Source organism: Procambarus clarkii, chromosome 27 (assembly GCF_040958095.1).
Source record: "Procambarus clarkii isolate CNS0578487 chromosome 27, FALCON_Pclarkii_2.0, whole genome shotgun sequence".
Lineage (NCBI taxonomy): Eukaryota > Metazoa > Arthropoda > Malacostraca > Decapoda > Cambaridae > Procambarus > Procambarus clarkii.
Genome location: NC_091176.1, coordinates 28,229,652 through 28,250,452, shown reverse-complemented (window position 1 = coordinate 28,250,452; position 20,801 = coordinate 28,229,652). Strand labels below are relative to the sequence as shown.

Genomic DNA, 20,801 nt, shown 5'->3' with positions numbered 1-20,801 from the left:
TGACGAATCGGCGCTGATACGTAACCTACCCAACGTGAACCTTAGTCCTGGCTTTGTTTCTATTGACTCTTCCCTTTCACAGTGCATACTCAAATATTCTAAACTTTCTTACAAATGTAACTTAACATAAACCTAGCCGTCCTTTTTTTTCTATTTTTCTTTCTTTTCTTTTTCTTACCCTCTCATTCTTATTCTTATTGTTACACCCTTCATTACACCTATCCCTTCCATGCCTTTTGCCTTGCTCCTTTCTCTTAAGATTTTCTCCTCCTCACCTCTCTTGCCTTGCTTATGTCTGTGCCTCCCTCGTCTCTTAACAATCGACTTGATAATGGTCCAGGACAGACCGAAACGTCGTTGTCTCTTCAGTTTCTAGTGTGTGATTTGGTCAACAATGAGTCGTTTTCTTGACATTGTGAAATCTTAGGAGGACGAACAGCTTGACCACCCTTCAGAGGTTTGGTTCTGTTAGAAGACAGTTTTACTTGACAAGACTGGAGTAGATTGCCTTAGCATGGAGTCCAGTTCGTTCAACTGGCTTAAACTAGCCTTGACTACAGTATAACCCTTCAGATAGATCTATATACAAAATATTTAGCACCAAGCCCTGTGGACAGCACTGGTGACATTTCCCCATTTGATTCCTTGCTTTTTATCACTGCAATCCTCTTTCTATCAAGAAATATTTCATCCTTACCAATAGTTTCCAATGTGTTCCAGTTTTTGGAACAATCTTGTGTGGGACTTTGTCAAATCTTTTTTAATTCCAAAACTCTCTTTTGCAAGATCTCGGTGACAAGATCATAAAAACTACATTCAACATGCAAGATTTTCCAGTTTGAAATTTAATTTGCCTGTTATTATTTGTGCATATATGTGCAGGTGTGTTTAAATGTGTAGATGCCAAAGCTTGTAAGGAGCCTATTCTTTGAAGTGCCAACAGGCAAAGTAACATATGTGCTCTAGTAAATTGTAATAATATGTGATATCCAATGAGTTGTAGCAGGTGTGCTGTTTTCAACTAAGTTGTAGGGCAAACTTGTTATGAAGCAGTTTTCTGGTTGATGACCCTATTAGGGATGTAAATATCCTACATTTTGTTTTAACTATAAATTTGGATTTAATGCAAAATATTTAAAGAGCCATTCAAGTGAACATATAAAAAAAAAATTGTGTACATATTAATAATAAAACCAATTTTAGTTATAAAAAGGTGGTACCAAACTTTATTTTAAAGATTTTGCCCAAACACGAGTGAGTAAGTTCAGTATTATGAGTTTTCATGTGCCACTGTGAAAGATGACCATCACCAAACTTGAAGCATGGCACACCTATAATTAAGTACAAAAATGACCTTGCATACCCAAAAAAAAAAAAAAAATAGACACATTGTGATTTGTGTAACCTGAACACAATTGCACTTTGTTATGAAGAACTAGAAATTTTTTAATGTCAACAACTCGGGTTAATTGTAAAGCTAAAATTAGTTTAAGATCGGTTTATTATACATTACATCAATAATCAAATTTGCATGTGGAAATAATAGCTGGGTTCTCAATTTCAAAGAAAAATTGATGTCACTTGTTGTATACACCAATGATTAATTACCATGTTACATTGTTTTATTCAGGATGGTTATTAAACTATTTGGTCCCATTAGTTAAACTGCCACCTAATATATTTTGATTAGAATAATTTGAGAGCAATTATATACTCTGTGAAATACAGCATGTGGCATTAGAATAAGTGCTAGACTATATTTCCCTAATGTTTCACCCTTTCAGATTTCATACCTCTGATGTTAATGTCTCATTTCCTTGTGCACTCATTTCTGATTTAAGAATTCATTAACCAACAGAGAAATATACAAATGAAAAAATTAATTTATAGATAATTAACTAAATACACACACCTGCGAATGAATGACAACCTGTGTAACTTACAAAATCTGAAATGAAAATCTCATAACTGTGTAAATAAATTTTCCTCTCCGATTTGAATTACAAGAACATTTGCTGTTAAGTTACGATCAGTGCTGTATGATAGTTATTTCCATTGTATGGGTTCACTATTTCTGGGAGGGGCCCTTAAGTAGCTCATGCTTCTCTGGTACCACAAAGCCTTAGCCCATCAAATCAGGCATCTGAGATCTATCCATTGCCTACCAGGTACCAGAACCTAGCTCACTGTACAAGGCAAGGTAAGCAAGAGATTGGAATTCGACCAGAAAGTATAGGTGTAACAAAATGACTGTTTGAAGAAAATTAAGCACCTCTTGGTAACTGAAACAAATGGTCTTTACTACAAGGTAAATACCAGATGGCAGCCCAGGTCACTTGAGTACTCTTCTGTTTAATGTCACCATCTTAAAATGTGTTGGGCTCAGCATGGCCCTTTACCAACTTCTTGCTTTCCGCTAAGTGGTTTTTGCTTTCCCTAGAACTTTTCCCTTTCCCTGTTAGCTTAGGAGCCATTGCTATATTTGCTTTCGCAATTATGTGAAAAAGCACATACAGTAGTTGTGCTTTATTATGTTTCACAATCATGTTGATGCCACATACGTTGTGTATGCCCAAGCATTCCATTTTGCTCCACTTGGGACTTATGTTATCTTCCTTGGGATCAGCTTGTATTTTCTTATACTAGCACTATACCAGAAATACCTGCTCCAAGGGAATGCAGGCTTCATCCTGTGGCCAGCTTCAGTTCAATCAGCATTTCATTTTCCTTTAATTTAGGCTACACAGATGTTTCACGTTGCTGGCACCAACCCATCCCCAATCAATATTGATCATTTGCTCATTCATTAATCAGCTCCCCCACTGTTTACAAAAGAATCTGTGGTTTGTCTTTCACTGCTACATCTGCACCCTCTTGTTGTACTTAACTTCCAGCTGGGCATTATGCTCTATGTTCTTTTGCCAGAAATGCTTTGCATATTAGTGGCTTCGTTAGTACTGTATGTGTAACTACATTCTCAACAATTGTACATTACTCTTATGTTCTTTGTACTCACATTATTATTAATAATTTGTATAATAATATTACAAAAAAAAAATGTAATATTATGATGTAGTGAATGTGCTCTATGCTTTATTGTGAGTGCATTTTTGGGTCTCCCATTTATATTCTGGTCCCCTCCCCTTCTTGCATAGGATTTCATCATCATCTTTTGATTGTGGCTCAGCGAGACACTTTTTCAGGACCTATTGTGAATTGGATCTGTCCTTTCTGTATTGGTCTTCTTCCTCTTCCTGGCTGCACAGTGAAGTTACAACTTTATCCTGGCTGGAAAACATTTTGTTTACTTCAGGCATTTGCCATTTTTTGTCATCTGGAAGAACTTGACAGAGGAGGCTGCCCTGATTTTTTTTTTTGGTCTTTCTCAGGAGTCTTTCCTTATTGGCTGCAATTGTGCCTTATTTACCCCTGCCCTACATCGCAAGGCTTGGCAGCTCCCATCAGGTGCACCAGATGTCTTTGTGCATTCAGGTGGTGGACCACAGAGTTTGCACCTACTTGACAAGTTATCCATTCTTGTGCAGGGTAGGGGGTGTTGTCTTAGAGCAATTCCAGTTGGCTTTTGATCACTTTTATGGTTTCCTTGCTCTGTGCTTTGTCTGCTGTTGTAACAATGGTTGCCATTCCCAGGTTATCATTCCTATGTTTTGTGATCCCTGATTTATTTATGGCATTTTGTGCCTGCCAGTTTGCCATTTTGGTTTCTCTCAAGGCATAGGGAAGCACTCTTGTTTGCTACCCAGTAAATTCCTCACCTCACCTCGAAGAGCATTCTTTAGTCGTTGCCAGGGCCGTGTGATGTGCGCACTCCCATTTTGCCTGGGATGGATTCTGTGTCTGAATTTGCCTGAGGGCCACTAATACTTGTAGCCTCGAAGACAGGAAGCTGGTGGATTGTCAAATGTCCCCCATTTGCCCGGATGATCCAGTTAAATTTTAAAATTAAACAGTTTTGGCATTTACCGCTTTAGATTGTGGCTTGAGCTTGAAACTGTTGTTCCTTGTTTGTGTTACACCTGACCTTTTGAAGATATTATCCAGATCAACATCTTCCAAATTGTTCAGTATTTCAAGTTTCAATGAGATCTGCCCTATCATGCCTGGTCTGCAATGTTGTTAACCCTGTGGCCCTCAACCGTTCCTGATACGTGAGTTGACTTTGCTCTGGTATGATATAGGTGCCCAGTGTTGCACCTTCTCCAGAGCAGCTATGTCTTTCTGAAAGTGAGGTCTCCATGCCTGGATGTAATAATCCGAGTGAGGGTGCAACAGAGACTTCTACACTTATCTTCCTATTGTTAACCGAGGCTCAATTTCAATCTCCTACAATGCCTGGGCTGATCCCAATTTTATATAAATACAATACAGTATAAGTACATGTATTTATATATTGTGTACAGCACACATACTTTTCCATTCCTGCAATCCAGCAAAGTTACTTTTTAAGATAATATATACTGCAAACCTTTGACAAACCCATACCAATTTGCTCTCACTTTACCATCTAGATTCTAGTGCTCATACTGTATTCCATTAAACAAATGTGAATATGTACTTTTAATTACTTTCCATCTAGTTACTCCATAGTCGAAGACAATATTTTTATCAGTTTTTAAATAAGTTCACACAGCCTCAAAACCCTTAATGGAATAAATACACACACTATATATAGACAGTCATTATATACTTGTACATATAATTTTACTTCTGTATATCTTGTCAGAAGTTGTGGTGCATGATTAATGCATGTCATGTACAGTATTTTATATTATGCCAGACTTAAAAAACGGCATTTGTTGACTAAACATTTAACGTGCAAAGAACAGTTATGACAGTGTCAGCAATAAAGTTAAGATATTTGCATTTTTTATAAATGTATACAGTATATATTTTGAATGATTAACACTTGTAAAGTATTTTTCTTTGTTACATTAATTTATAACTATCTCAAATGAATAACAATTAAGACTTATTGATGGCTATTAGGAAGAAAATTTTAAGAAAGTTAGCATATATATATATGAGTACAGTACAATCAAACAAATTTGTTTATACTCGGCAACTAGAAATGTTTTAATTGTACACTACTGTAGCAATTGTTAAGTATATTTTCAAAACATCAGATTTAATAATGTTATGGATGGTAGTTGCATTAACACGGAAAACGTTAACATAGAAACCTGGACAGCGTTAAGATTCAGTTTCCACAGATGGCATTCATTCAGCTCATAAGGTATTTTCAAAATCCACTGTTTACACCAATTCCTGTCCCTGTCAAGGCCACTAGAGATATGGTGACCCTCGGTTGTATGTTTGCACTGTCTACTCACTAGTCGGGATCATATGGGGGCCCACCTCTCTACAAGTTAGCTGAACATATCCAGATGTTGGGCGAATGTATGTAAGGGGTGTGGGTGTCAGGAATGGTTATGGATGTCAGCAGTTTGTGGGAAGATGACAGTGATGCTGAGTGTGGTGCCTTTTACACATCCAACGTGATCCAGTCACAGATAATTATCAGAAATGGATCATGTTCACCTTATAGGTGAAGAGGGTTGGCATCAGGTGGCAGAGAAATCGTATCTAGGACTAACAGGCTGGTTTGTTGGCCTATAGGAGACATCCTGTCACTCCCCCTACCTTCACCCACAGCCCTCCTCACTATCTCCTTTCCCCATACCTGGCCTTTTCCCCTATTCCCCCCCATCCTTACTGTCAGGTCTAGACAGGATTTATGCAGCAAGAGTATGGTTCTCGGCTACCTTTCCACCAGCTGATGGCACAGGAAGCAGAGAAACTGCCTGACACCAGACTCGTACTAACATAACCGACTGCCTTTGACTAGTTGCAGCTAACTGTGAATGCCTGACATTTCCACTCATATATGGTCACTAATGGCATTACCACTTATACGTATGGTGTATTCCTGATGGCATTTGGTTGCTGGTGGCATCTCCACTTGTATATACTGTACTGTACTTTCAGTAGTCAGATGACAACATTTTGAGATGCTTGCTGAGCATTAAAGCAGCAGCAAATCTGTGAAAGCTGCAACTTGAAAATATTTATAAAATAAAACTACCTATTTTTGTGTTTTACAACATAATTTTAAAAAATCTTACCAGTTGTAATGATTGCTGAGGCAATTGTAATTCACTTATTGTTGTTTCTTGGAGCAAGATGGTGGAACTTTATATACAAGGTAGCCACACCTGCAGTTTTTGTGTGATCTTTCAAAAGGCTTTTCACCTGATTGCATTGCAAATATTTGGAAAACATTTCATATAAGGCCACCACCTCAAGAAAGGGAAAGTTTCCAGAGGGAACAAGATATATATCTTAAAAGTAGAATAGGTAAACAAAACATTTCTAGCATCAATCGGGCAAAATAAAGATTGAAGCAAGATCAATTTAGTTACCTATTACATACCCAGTTACCCACCCATAGACACCAAAACAAAAATAGGGAAAAAATCATGTTTGAAAACTATTAAATAATTTTCCCATTTATGAATAACAGCAGTATGAATTTTATCAACCACTTAAACAAGTTTTAAGACTTAAAATTTGCTCAGGGTCAATCAAATAACTAATAACAAGCAAGTTTTTTTTTTTGGGGGGGGGGGGGGAGGCAGAGGGTGGGCAACCTAACCGACACATTGATTTTTTTTTTTTTTTTTTTTTTTTTTTTTTAATGCAGCAACCAAGACAACATACAACATTGCAATTTGGTGTACCTCTCACCTAATTCAAAAGTGACTTAAAGATATACTACCATATCATTGAAGAAAGCAAGAACAGACTAACATTGTACCACAATGTAACTACGGTATTGTATTTCTGAATGGCAGTACTATACACTCAAAACCACTTAATCAAATAATGTACTGTACAGTGGAACCTAGGTTTACGAATGCCTCTCTTTTCTAATTTTTTGGTTTACGTGGGAAATTTCTTTGAAAAATTTGACTCGGTTTACGAACTTTACCTCGCTTGGAGAGTGTTTCTTGATACACATATGGGTCGACCGAGCTTGTGGTTCCAGGTGGCACAGGCAAGCCGCACTTCAGTTTACCAGTGTCTCCCACCTAGTGATGATCACACTTGAATTCTTTGTAAAGAATTTCATTGTTTTTGTGCTTTTTTTGGTTTCTGAACATAAAAGTAATTATTATATATCATACCATGGTTCCCAAGAATGTCAGTGGTAAAGTTCAACCTAAGAAAACAAATGTGAGGATGACGATAGAGGAAAAACAAAGAGATCATTAATAAGCATGAAAATAATATGAGGGTTGTTGTACTAGCTAGGCTGGATGGTGCTGATGTGGAGGAACACAGCGAAGAACTGATGAATTTCTAGCCCTGCACAAGGAGCAGCAACAAGAGACAGTTAAGGAAATTTCTTCAGGGAAGGAGGAGGCAGTAGAGGATGTCCCTTCCTCAATTAAGAAAATGTGTGCAGCATGGGAATAACTGCAAAGTTTTGCTGAAAATTGTCACTCGGATAAAGCTGTAGCAGGCCGTTGCATTAACCATTTTAATTACAATGTGATGTCTCACTACAGACAAGTGTTAAAATGTTGGGAAAAACAAGTGTCTTTAGACGATTCTTAGTAAGACAGGCAAGCAGTGAGCCACAACCAGGTCCTAGTGGTATGCCTGCAAAACGTAGGAGAGTACCCCAGAGAAGTCATCACTGCCTGCTGTTATAATGGAAGGGGGACTCTCCTTCTAAACACTAACACCTCTCCTCTTTCCCCTTTCCTCACCGTCTCCCATACGCCAACAAGAGTCATCAATTAAGGTAAGATATAACTTTTACACACTGTAGTACAAAATATTTGTAGTATTATGTATGAAATGTATTTTGAAGTTAATATTTTTGGGAGTGTGGAATGGATTAATTCAATTTACATTATTTCTTGTGGGAAAATTCATTTCGGTTTGCAAATTTTTCGTTTACGAACTCTGGGAACGGATTAAATTCGTAAACAGAGGTACCACTCTACTCTACATAAACAAGAGTAAAAACAATACATTTGTAAACTAGCTGTAAGAGGTCATTTAATTTACATATACAGTATTTCTAAACAATATACACTAAATTGGCCAAAACATGTGCACATTTATAATACACTTAATTAAAATGTGACAAAAATACCATCATCATAACTTCCTACAGTAGGCCTGCAAAACATAATATATTAAGTAGCTTTGGTCCATGTCTGTATCAGATGTAGGAACCTTCTAAATTTCCACTTGGTGAGGCTTTAGGTATCGGGATGCACGCACACACACTTTTACACCTGCTTACTTATCCATGTCCAAGGGAAGAACATTGAGAAGTGTATTACTAACCCATGGTTTAACCAAAGATATAATGAAGTGAGAGAAGTGCATAGGTATTAGTCAATGGAAACACTTCAAGAACAAAATTACAAGAGAGCAGGGACAGATACCACAGGACCAGATATAAATACCTCAAGAAGTTAAACAGGGAGTTTTAAAACTACATTGCAGGTAAAAGACCCATCCAAAGTTGCTTCACAGCCACATCAGGAGATAAACAACAGTAAGAGTAGATGAAGAAACTGAGGATATGAGAGGATTCATTCACCAAGAATGACAGCAGTCTGTGAAGACCTCTGTACAAGATTCCAGATACTGTATTCCCAATAGACAGGGGAAATTCCTGAACTAAAAGGAATGGTGACAAATCAGGATACAGGACTTTGAAATAACCAGAGATGAAATAAGAAGACACTTGCTGGAGCTAGGCACTTGCAGTTTAATTCAAGCAAATGCAAAGTGATGGAGCTGGGAGCAGGAAGCCAGATGCAAGGTATTATTTGGGAGAGGAATCCCTCCTGAAATTGGACAGAAAAAGAATTGGTGTTGATATTACACTAAAACTGTCAACAGAAGCCCACATCAAATGAATATCATCAACTGCATATGTGAGGTTATCGCATACAAGAAATGCCTTAAGAATCTTATCAGGGAGTTATTTAGGACCTTATATACCACATACAGTATGTCAGACCAATTCTGGAATATATGTTTAACTCATTAAACCAGCCCATCGTCCTGTATAGATAGTATATACTGTATACAGTAATAAAGATGTTGACCATCATACATATAGCGACATAATGGACAATTAGTAAAATTTGGTACTACTGTATTTGGACAAACCGGAAAAATTATTTGTATTTATGTTGCTAATAAAACCATCTTAGGGCTAAGACATGCTACCTGAAGCCTAATATAGTACATGTGTGTGCTATATTAGGCCTAGGAATATTAAAGTTTAGTTTTTGCCTATATTTTTTCTAGATTTATAAAGAGAAAAGTATGAAATTCTATCTAATTGCCCATTACATCAATATATTTACCTGAATTTAACTACCTAACTCAATATGTACATCTTTACTGTAAGTACTATCTAAACAGGACGAAGGGTTGCATAAACAAAACAATGCTGAATGAAGCTCGTGCCACCAGACTAGTTTCAGAGTCAAGAGGAGAGACTAAAGAAATTGAACCTGACGTCACTGGAAGTGAAAACGAATGAGGAACAAATGATCCTCACATACATAATTCTTAGGAAAATAAGAGACAAGGACACAGATGGCATCCAAATCACAGACAAATTAGAAAAAAAATTGTCACAATAATGAATACATGAAAGGCACCAAGTGAAGTGGTGGAGGCAGACTCCATACACATCTTCAATTGTAGATGTAACAGAGCTCAGTAGGCCTAGAAACTTGTGCACCAGTCGATAAAGAGTTTTGAAGTGGGATCCAAGAACTGCAGCTCACTCCCCCCTCCAACCAAGCTGCACATTCTCACTTTAATTTATTCATACATTCTCACTTATTCACTAAGTATTGTTTTAGTTTAAAAGATCAGAGATTGATTTTATTTTAAAAACACTAGGGATTGCAAAAGAAAAAACATGCCTAGTCTTTAAGAAGTCAACCTCATACAGGATGTTGCATCATTACTTTTTAATACAGTTCTGTTATAGTTGGCTGAAAAGTGCAGCCACTCCTATGATATGTCCACAATGCAAAATGATGAATTAATGCACCATAAATTTGCTTCACATTAACATTCAACAAAGAGTTTTCTTGCAGTCATGGATAGGAAGCCTACTAGACTCATCAAGGTCTCCCTAGGCCAACAACTGACCATTCCCAGGATGCAACCCACAACAGTTCCCTAACTCCCCAGGCACCTATTTTACAGCTGGTTAACAGAGGTATCAGGTGTTAAGAACTGTGTCCATATGTCTATGACTGATCCAAGTGATCCTTTCCCATAAAATTCACCACACCCACCTGAGTGACTGTGCTCTCCAGCCTGTCCTGCTACACTGCACACCAGGCATGCATTACATTTTTTCAATGCATAACATTCATACAACATTAGCACATCACATTGAGTTTTTGGAACTTTTTTAATCTAACTGTGCATGTGGATACACTATGTGCATTCAAAACAATAGCAAAATAAGCTTTATTTTTATAATTTTCTGTAACCTGTAGTGAGAGTTCCTATGGCCTCACTGACACCTTTATTCTTTTGGGCAAGCAACTGCGAGTCAAGAAAACAGCCTCTTCTTTGACTTTTTTCTCCAGATAGATTACCAGTTTTTACAAGCCTATGCCATTCGTCATTAATTTAATGCAAAATCCACCTTAAATTTCATAATTCCTGAACTTTTTCATAACATCTGAAGAATCACGTTCCCATCCTTCAGTGGGTCTGGAAACTGTGACAGACTCCTTTCCCCTACTGTATAATAAGCCTTGTTCAGAGCTCCTCCTAGCTCCTGGCTTAGGTGGAGCTACTTGAGAGGTGCCAGGCTCCAACATTCTCTCCTTTGTGTTAGGAGTGGCCCAATGAAGAGTCTGTTGAAATAGCACAACCTGTCAGTCATTTTACATTAAAAAATTAAGCACTGTAGTAGTGAATGTAGTGAATTGCCTTTTTCTGGCCAGCCTCAGTAGCTCTACAATTTTATTGGCTCTGGTGGCAATTTGGATTGGGTTCGAGTCCTGGCCAGGGAGGATTAACTGGGTGCCACTCCTTAACTGTTTGCCCCTCTTCACCCAGCAGTAACTGGGTACCTGGTTGTTAACCAAGTTCAAAGATGCAACTGATGGCAATTGAACACTTCCCAAATCCTCATCCACCTCCCATTCCTTCAAAATCAAACTAAACCACAAGAATCCATTAATGAGGCTATCTGGAAAATCTACCCACACACAAAAAGGAAGTGATATTTTCCCTGTTGAGGCAATGTGCAGTCTGAATGAAGTCAGACTGTAGAACCCTGTCGGGACGAAATACTATACACTAAAGCATAATCCAAACTGCTGCAAATTCCCAGTACAGTATGTGATATTGGCCAGTTGCAAATGAGAGGATAACAACACCTTCCCTGGCTGGCATGGTTAGAACCGAAGGCAAACTCAAAGCATTGGTGAACAAGACCAACAAAGGAAGTGGATGATTATTGTATCCAAGCATGGAGACCTCATCTTCAGGATATAGCTGCTTTGGAGAAGGTACAATACTGGGTGACAAAAATCACTCTAGAACTAAGTCAACTCTTGTACCAGAAAAGGTTGAGGCTTGTTGTTAGCCTCAGGGTTAACAACACTGCAAACCAGGCATGACAGGGCAGATCTCGTCGAAACTTTTAAAATGGTGAACAATTTGGAGGATATTGATCCAAACAATTTCTTCAAAAGCTCAGATGTAACAAACAAGAACAACAGTTTCAAGCTCAACAAGCTACAATTACAATGCAGGACTGAAAAAGAGGAGATGCTTTTTCACCCACAAGGTTATAAGCCCATGGAACCGCCTACTCACCAAAGCCGTAAATGCCAAAAATCTCTTAAATTTTAAATACTACTGTAGCTGGAAAAAATTACTAGAGACAAATGGGGGAACCTTTGACAAGCTGCTGGCTTCGTGTCCTTGTCAAGGCCACCAGTGTGTTAGTGGCCCTTCAGGTAGCTTCAGGTACACCAGAAACTATACCCCAGCAAAGTGTTTGAGAAGAGTGAACAGCCTGCCAAAGGGGACAATAAAAGCAGAGTGCAGGCAAAGCACCTATGAAAGTGGCTGAAAACATATATTCACTGAGGTGATCAAAACGTGCATGATACCATATATGACATACACCACAGAAATCTGTCCCCACATCATGAAAGAACAGAGTAAAAAGTTTTGGCAGCTAAATCAAAATGACAACTACAAGAACAAGGAGCCCAAAGTAAGGAAATCTATCTGTATTTGTACCAAAAACACCAGTGCTAAGGAAGAAACAACACATTACCCTAAGAGATAAAGCAGAGATAATCAAGCACTCTGCGAAGGGAGAAGTGCCAACAAAGATTGCATATAATGTACCAATGGTGCCTTTAGTTATTGATGCTTAGTTGGTTTGGCCATGGGTGCACCATATGCTGTGTCTAAAGACACCAGAGAAGAGAACACTGTCAGTGCATGGCCAACACTTGGGACCACTCAAGGAAGGAAACCCTGAGCATATGCAGCTCCAAGTGCATTACAAGCCAGGTCCATACAACACCAAGTCAAATAAAAACAAGCTTGTGAAGTACGATTCAAAAAAAAAAATGCAAATAACCCATGCAGGACAAAGTCCAAGGATGGCTAGCACTCAACTGAGAAGCAGTGGAACCTGCCACTGCATGCTGGCAAACCAGGAGCCCTACAATGGACGTGTTGAACAATCTGCATCAGCAACACCTGGCTTCATAGCCCAGTGGGCACTAGTCTTTGAGGCCACCTGCCAACTAGTAGGGAAAAGTGCTAATGAGCTCACATTTATTTGAGAGATTCAACTGTTTGTTTACATTGTTGGGGGTTTCATTTAACAGTTTTAAGGCTTCCATTTTTTTTTAACTCAACAGTGGTCTGTATTGGTTCGCTGACTTTCTGGATGCTTTCTTGGTGAGGTGGCAGTGTGTCACCTACTCCCTTTGCCTCTGACGGATGGGTGATCAAGGCTCTGGTGCTGGTCCCTGGTAGGTTAAACAGAACTGCACAACTGATGTGACCTAGCAGTTGGGAACTACAGTATCTCAGTGAGATAGCTTCAGGGAGCTCCAAGAGGCTTCCTCAGAAAAAATTACCATAAAATGTAGTTTCATGACTATCAATAGCTCAATGGCAATCTGCTGAAGTTTTGAAAAGTTATTGTTCAGAAACACAAAAACTACTATAAATGTAAAACTTGATTAAGATAATAAATAGTGCTACTGTATATACAGTACAGTACTGTACACAAGACAAAGGATGAAAAACAATATCTATGCATAATCAAAGGAAACTAAAATATAAATATGAACAAGAAATCATGAAGTTTATTTACTCTAGGAAAATCACTTCAGTACAGAAATGTTTTTAATATTTATAAGATAAACCAATTAATAAAACAAAAACTTCAGACTTGTAAAACTTACAGTGGTCATATGCTGCTTCATGCCACACCATTTGTCATAACTAATAGTTATGCCACTATTCAACCACCGATCGTACTGTGCCCTTTTTTCTGGATCACTAAGAGTATCCTTGGCAACCTGAATTTTGAGGAAGATCAATACATATGTGTCACAGAGTTTAAATATATCTTTGGGGATCAAAATGCATTAACTAAAAAGTCTGTGTTAATGGTATTTTGTCACTATTATTCATGAGTTATGGTACAGCACTGACAAAATCAGAAAGGTACTGTACGTGTAAATCCCCTTAATTAATGAAATGAAGTAACAGTCCACTTGCTTACCCAAGTAATTTGACTATTGATTGGTTGCTTTTCATTTGAAAATTGAGAAGTGCAGTAATGTACAGAATCAATAGTATAAATGCAGTTAATTTTAAACAAAGTACTGTACTTAAAACTAGTGATTAAGGTACACATTAAGAATTTTCAGTGATTTAAAAGAAAACAAAACTACAGTAAATTGCAAACAAAGTTATTAAATCCAGTGGACATATTAGTTAACATGTTATGCTATTTAAATTTCGCTAATCATTATATATACAGTAACAGTATTATTTGGGAAAAGTGGCAATTTAATACTGTACTGTTCTTTGCATAATGAGGAGAATAACAATAGGATGGGGTTTTATGGCAAGGAAATTAAGTGCACCCTTTTTTTCTTTACTTTTGATTCAAGTACAGCATATGTTGAGCAATATTTTACTTCAATAGGAAAGAAATTTCATGTTTTAAATCTATTTGAATGACATGTTTGTATAGATTTAGTCAGGCATTTGGGAATGTTAAAGGTACACATTTATTATATGTTGTTCCTGGGTTTTGTCTGTGCATGATGGTATACAACTGATACTATCTTTCACACTAAATTAACACTTACCATAAATTAGCAATCAATTATAATGAATTACAGCTCTAAACACCCTCTTTCTTGAGGGCTGCAAGATATTACAAGTGTGTATCTCTTTGATAATACCAAAGCCCAAATGACTGAATAGAAACAATATGCATATAAAGCTTACTGAATTATGGAACAGCCTCCCAAATATAATAAAATCTTTAACCTGTTTAAAAGAGAAATAAATGACTGATACACAGAAGGTAAGTTTAATAATATGATTACTGCTCTACATAGCACATCAATCCATAAGACGTTTTGAGTGTTGCCACTACCAGCAGAAAGTTCATTGTGCACCCCATTCTCGTTCTGTGAGTGGTAGCATAAAAGGATTACAGAAGGCATTAAGATCTTAAATATATACTAGTGATTCTGTTAGACATTGATTACTACAATTTCTATTTATACAATCAATTTAGCAATAATGTTCTTGCTGGTAACAGAACCATTGTAACTTCCATGCATAAAATTTTAATAGTTTTACACATTGAATCCAAGTCATTTAAAAATACATAATTGTAATACTGGATACAAGATCATATAATTATTGCAGTTCATTGCAATTTATGTGAAGCAAAGTAGACTGAGTTTAGGTAACACAACTTACAGTTTTCTTTCATAAGCTTTATTTACTTTGTTTACTATAAGGAAAATGTGGATACAATGCAAGATTTCCATTATCTTTTAATTTATTCCAGTAATGTGCCATTTCATGCAATGTTAATTTGGATCTATCTCTAAATAGTTAAATTTTGACACAGTCTAGGGTGTGATGCTCTTGTGACACCTTGTGTTTGTCTATACATTTCACATTCTTGTATTTCATGTGCTTTAGATCCACATACAAGCTGAACTGCCAGCGATACTAATAGCTAAGTCGTATTCAAGCTGTGATGTTTTGTGTGATACAATTCATTGTAGTAAATAATTGATCTACTATACTAGTTTCTGTCTGCATTCTTTTGCTCTCTTCAAATTCATCTGAGAGTTCTCATGACACTTAAGACTTCATTTGATAGTTCAAGATTATATTCATTTTCTCCATTTTCTGCAAGCTTTGCTAAAGTGATCCACCCCAATTTGACTTTATCAAATATGAATGTGTAGCTACGGCTTCAGAAACATGTCAACTTGCAGTTTGATTTCAGGCCGTTTAGAGCACATACATATAATGAGACTAAGGAGTTGGGGATAATTAAATGCTCACTTTTTTGCAACAATCTTGAATGCTACAAGAGCAGCTAACAGTTCAACTTGTAAGGTAGATGCCTAATTACTGACTCTTACATTCCTCTCAATTGTGTTGCCATTCAGCTGACGTAGAATGACAGATCTTTCCACCATCTGAGTAACTGAATTGAGAAAACCATCAGTGTATATAGTCTGTATGATGTTGCTTTTAGTTATCATAAAGCAGTAATACTAAATCGTGTCTACTGCAATAATCATGTAATTTTTACCAATCTCTTTCAATCCATACTAATATACTTACTGTGCATGCAATACTACTCAAATTTTATGATGCACTGTATATATATATTATTTGCTTAAATCTTTTAAATTAAATTAATAATACAGTATCTTGTAAATATCACATTTATAAGATACTATAAAATACAGGGAATGTATATCCAAATTGACATTTTACCAAAATGCAACAATCGTACATATTGGTGCTATTAAGATTTGCTTGAACTGCTCTGTGTAATTAGAGGCTTTGTTAAATAAATGCATTCTGTGTGCCCGTACTGTTAATGTGATTATGATAACATTTTCCAATACAGTACAGTATATATTTTTTTAATATTGTTTGTGTTGTTATGCGCAGACACAAAAAATTTGAAGTATTGAAACAACTGTGATGAGACTAACTAGATTGAAGTGTCTAGTTGCATAGTGGGTTCAAACCTAAATTTCTGGGATTTTTTATTGCTCAAGAGATTTATACTTAGCCACTTGGGGTGGATGGTAAAGCGACGGTCTCACGTCATGCAGGTCGGTGTTCAATCCCTGATTGTCCAAGTGGTTAGGCACCATTCCTTTCCCCATGTCCCATGCAAAATCCTTATCCTGATCCCTTCCAAGTGCTATATATAGTTGTGATGGCTTGGCACTTTCTCCTGATAGTTCCCCTCAAGATATTTATCTGAATATAGCCGAGGGCCATTATCTCTCTATCAGGACAGGAACAGGAAGCCAGCAGCTTGTCAAAAATCCCTCATAGATTTAGATGATTTTTTACCTGAATTTACTTGAGGATCATTATCTCTTTACTGGTCTAGATGAGGACAGGAAGTCGGTGGCTTGTCAACAGTCTCCCCATTTGTCCTGATGATTTTATCTAGCTGGATTTTGAACTGCAGCAATCTCTTTGCATTTGTAGCTTCAACAGGTAGGAAATTCTATGGGTTTGTAACCCTATGGGTGAAAAAGCATCTTCTATTCTCTCTCCTATATTGTGGCTTGAACTTTTTATCATCGCTCCTGGTTTGTGTTACATATGATCTTTTAAAGAAGTGGCCTGGATCAATATCCTCCAAATTGTTTAGAACTTTAAAATTTCAATGAGATTAGCCCTGTCCTGTCTACCTGCCCTGGTTTGCAGTGTTAGCCCTGAGGCTGTCAATTGTTCCTGGTATTAGAGTCAACTTAGCTCTGGGATGACTTTTGTCATCTAGTGTTGAACTTTCAACAAAGCAGATGTCTTTCTGAAGATGAAGTCTCCATGCTTGGATACAATAGTCCAAGGGTGGGAGCACTAAAGACTTATAAAATTGAATAACTACCTTCTTTTCCTTGAAGTTAAAGGATCGTTTAACAATTTCTAGGGTTTGATTTATTTTTTTTACTGCAACTTCCACTAGTTGTGCAACTTTCAGTGAATGTTGGATTCTGAATACTATGGATTTTAAACTTCAGAAATGTCTTCAACAGGTAGGCAGTATCATGGGTTTAATAATATATTGTCTTGTCTGGAACAGGAAGCCTGTGTATGTACACAAGTCAAACTTATATGTAGGTCAAACTATTGACCCTCTCACAATGCAACCCCAATTGGGCCCAATTGGGAGCATTTTTGGTGGGTCCCCTCAGGTTGACAGCCAAAGTTCGTTTTAGCAAAATGATTTATTCAAAATATTAATTAACATTTTTCTTTAGAAAAGCAATAAAAATGGAAGTGAATTCAGGTGACAAACATTAGCTGATAAAGGTTTATGACACCTTTACAGGTTTGATGAAAGGAGTTTTACTTGAAAAGAATAGAAAATTCCTTGACACAGGGCCCAATTGGCTTAAAGACAGCCCTGCTCCTGGGTACCTATTTATTGCTATGCAAACAAAGACACTAAGTGAAAGGAATCATACTCAATAAATTTGTCTTGCCAGGAACTGAACCCAGGATTCCCGAGTGCAAGTTGAGAATGAAACCAACTATACAACAACACCTTATAGGTGAAAAATAATTTCTTTATAATTTCTCTACTTCCTTTGATATTGATACTTCCTTATACCGAGTTGGCTCACAACTAAGGGTCTCATGTTCCATCCCCATTGCAGGACAGCAGCATTTGTGCAGCATTTCCTTTCAATTGAAGCCTCTATTCAACTATCAGTAATTAGGCACCCAGGAATTAGGAAATGGTTGTGGGTTGCATCATAGGGAAAGTCAGTAGTTGGGCCTAAAGAAACCTCATGAATGTAGCTTCCTATTCTCAACTATGAGAATAGTTGAGATCAACTCAACTGTTGATCTCAATTAATATTAAGTTTTAATCCGAGTTTTTTTCCCCACACCTTGCCCAAAATGCTGTGCATATTAGTGGCTTCAGGCATTATATGTACAAGCTCTATCTATTAATCCAACATTATGTTTGTAACTCATTTTCAATGTATATACCTTTACCTGAGTAAACATCTTAGCTTATCTTACTAGGCAAATATACTAATTTACTCTTTTCTTTTTGAAGAGCATAGATTAAGTTATGTAAAGAAAGTAAATCATATTCAATTTTCAAGTTAACTTGAATACTAACAAAGCAATAAATTAGCTGTAAAATACTTCATATCTTACCTGCAACATCTGAAACTGTCCTTCAGCCTCAGGGTTGTCAGGGTTCTTGTCTGGGTGCAGCTGCAGGGCACGCACCTTGTACTCTGCCTGAATTTGTTCAACCTGTATTTACAAACAAAATTAATGCAATCTTCACAACATTTTGATTCCATGATTACTATCCTACAACTCACGAAATGAACCAGTCTACCTGCCTGCAGCTCTCAGGCTGATAATATTTCTAGTTCCTCACCTTCCCTACCGAGGCTTGTAAGTACAGTTGTAACAACACTAGTATATTTTGGTAGCAGTCTTTCTTGTAAACATATGTTGTTGAATGTGACCGAAAAGATAAGATTAATAATTCTAACACGAATCTTCTCAATATTTCTTATGTTTTTCTTCACTGTCGGTGGTAATAAAAATAACAATTCTCCGAAATTCATTTTTTAATTGTCTGACGCCTGAACGCGTTTCATAATTCGTATTACATTTTCAAAGACTTAATTTCCACACAAATTCTTCGTACTTATACTCTATTGGATGAGGTGATATGGTACAAAAGTTTTGGGTGAGGTGACAAACACAAGACAGAACACGAAACAATGGGTATAAATTGGATAAGTGAACATATGAATGGAAGTAACTGCAGAAGGTCTATTGGCCCATACTTCCTCTTGCTGCTTCCATATTGGTTCGGGGTCTTGAAGTAAGTAGAATATAGTTGTGCATTAATTGGCTGTTGATTGCTGGAGTTGACTTTTTGATGTGTCAAGCCAAACTTTTTGACTTTTTGATGTTGACATCAAAAAGTCAACACCAGCAATCAACAGCCAATCAACACCAGCAATCAACAGCCAATCAACACCAGCAATCAATCAACAGACTTGTACATATTTCAGTGCAAGGATCAAGGCAAATAGTGCAGTCTGAAGGGTAGAGGCCCAGTTGTTTATACGGACTCCCCACTCAAAGTACAAGCCATCGCCCATTGTCAGAACAACTGCACTTCCAGTTGCACCCGTGGGGCGGTGTAGGGAACCATCAGTGTATATGATTTGAGAGAGAGAATGCTCTGTGGACAGAGCATCAAGAAGTGGTAACATCAAATACACAAATGTGGGTTTTTATCCTAAGAGGGTTGCTGTGAGCAGGTACTGTGGTTCCATAAGTGCAGCTCCTAACCACACTAGGAACTGGCAGTAACGCTGCCGGTTCCCTGATGGAATTTCATGGACTCGCCCAATAATGAGAGTAAAGTATGTTTCATTACATACACAAGTTGTTGAGATTACAAGTCAGTTCAATGAAACATTCTCCTTGTACGGAAATAAAAACAAATACCATGAAATGGTTGTCATTCAATGGCACTGATAAATAACGATTGAAGCCACCTATAATTTTATGATTATACATAAGCATTGTTTGTTTGATGTCATTACGATGAGGCTTTGTGAAGATCTTGCAAAGAAACTTAAAACACTATATATAAACTAAATCAATAGTTAATAATTAATTTTGCCAGGGACAGGCAGACTGTGAATATATAAATTGGACAAGTTTAGATTTAGGAAAGACCTGGGTAAATACTGGTTCGGTAACAGGGTCGTTGATTTGTGGAACCAATATCTGCGTAACGTGAAGGTGGGGTCCCTTAATTGTTTCAAGTGTGGATTGGACATGTATATGATTGAGATTGGGTGGTTATAAATAGTAACTGCCTCGTATGGGACAATAGGCCTTCTGCAGTTACCTTTATTCTTATGTTCTTATATACGTTAGGGTTATATCGAGGTCCCCCCCCCCCCCAAGGTCGAATTACTGACCTTTCCCACTTGGGCTGGAGTGTGTCTATGTATGTATTAACACGATGTACTGAACGGGGTGAGAATAGCTTGAACTACCTCATCTCTTTCTGTGTATTTTACCTCAATAAACTTATTTCAATTTCAATTTCAACCTGGGCTGTTCGGTAGGGCGTTCATGCAGGTCAGCATTTAATCCCCAACCATCTAAGTGGTTGGTCACCATTCCTTTCCCCCGTCCCATCCTAAATCCTTATCCTGGCCCCGCTTCCAAGTGTTATATAGTCGTAATGGCTTGGCCTCCTGATAATTCCCTCCCTCCCTCCCGGGATGCAAGTTCACAACAGTTGCCTAACTCCTGGATACCTATTTACTGCAAAGTGAGCGGAGGTATTAGGGGAGCGGAGATCTGCCTAACTGCTTCTGTTAGGAAGTAGTTAGGCAGTAATTCGAACCCGGGATTCTTGATTATGAATA

General features: G+C 37.5%; 1 protein-coding gene across 2 annotated transcripts in view; it reads right to left on the bottom strand.

Annotated features, from left to right (window-relative positions):
* Positions 1-1,483: 1,483 nt before the first annotated feature.
* Positions 1,484-20,801, bottom strand: part of jdp (DnaJ domain-containing protein) — a 26,648-nt gene continuing 7,330 nt past the window's right edge. Inside the window, exons 2-4 of one of the 2 annotated variants that reach the window (XM_069332516.1) lie at positions 18,541-18,642; positions 13,533-13,649; positions 1,484-8,891 (exon numbers count right to left, since the gene is read on the bottom strand). In XM_069332516.1, coding sequence (XP_069188617.1) covers positions 8,742-8,891; positions 13,533-13,649; positions 18,541-18,642 — 369 coding nt within the window. In that variant the 3' untranslated portion in view covers positions 1,484-8,741. Of the gene's footprint in view, positions 10,944-13,532; positions 13,650-18,540; positions 18,643-20,801 lie in introns of both variants that reach the window. The other variant, XM_045749066.2, reaches the window with a different exon arrangement.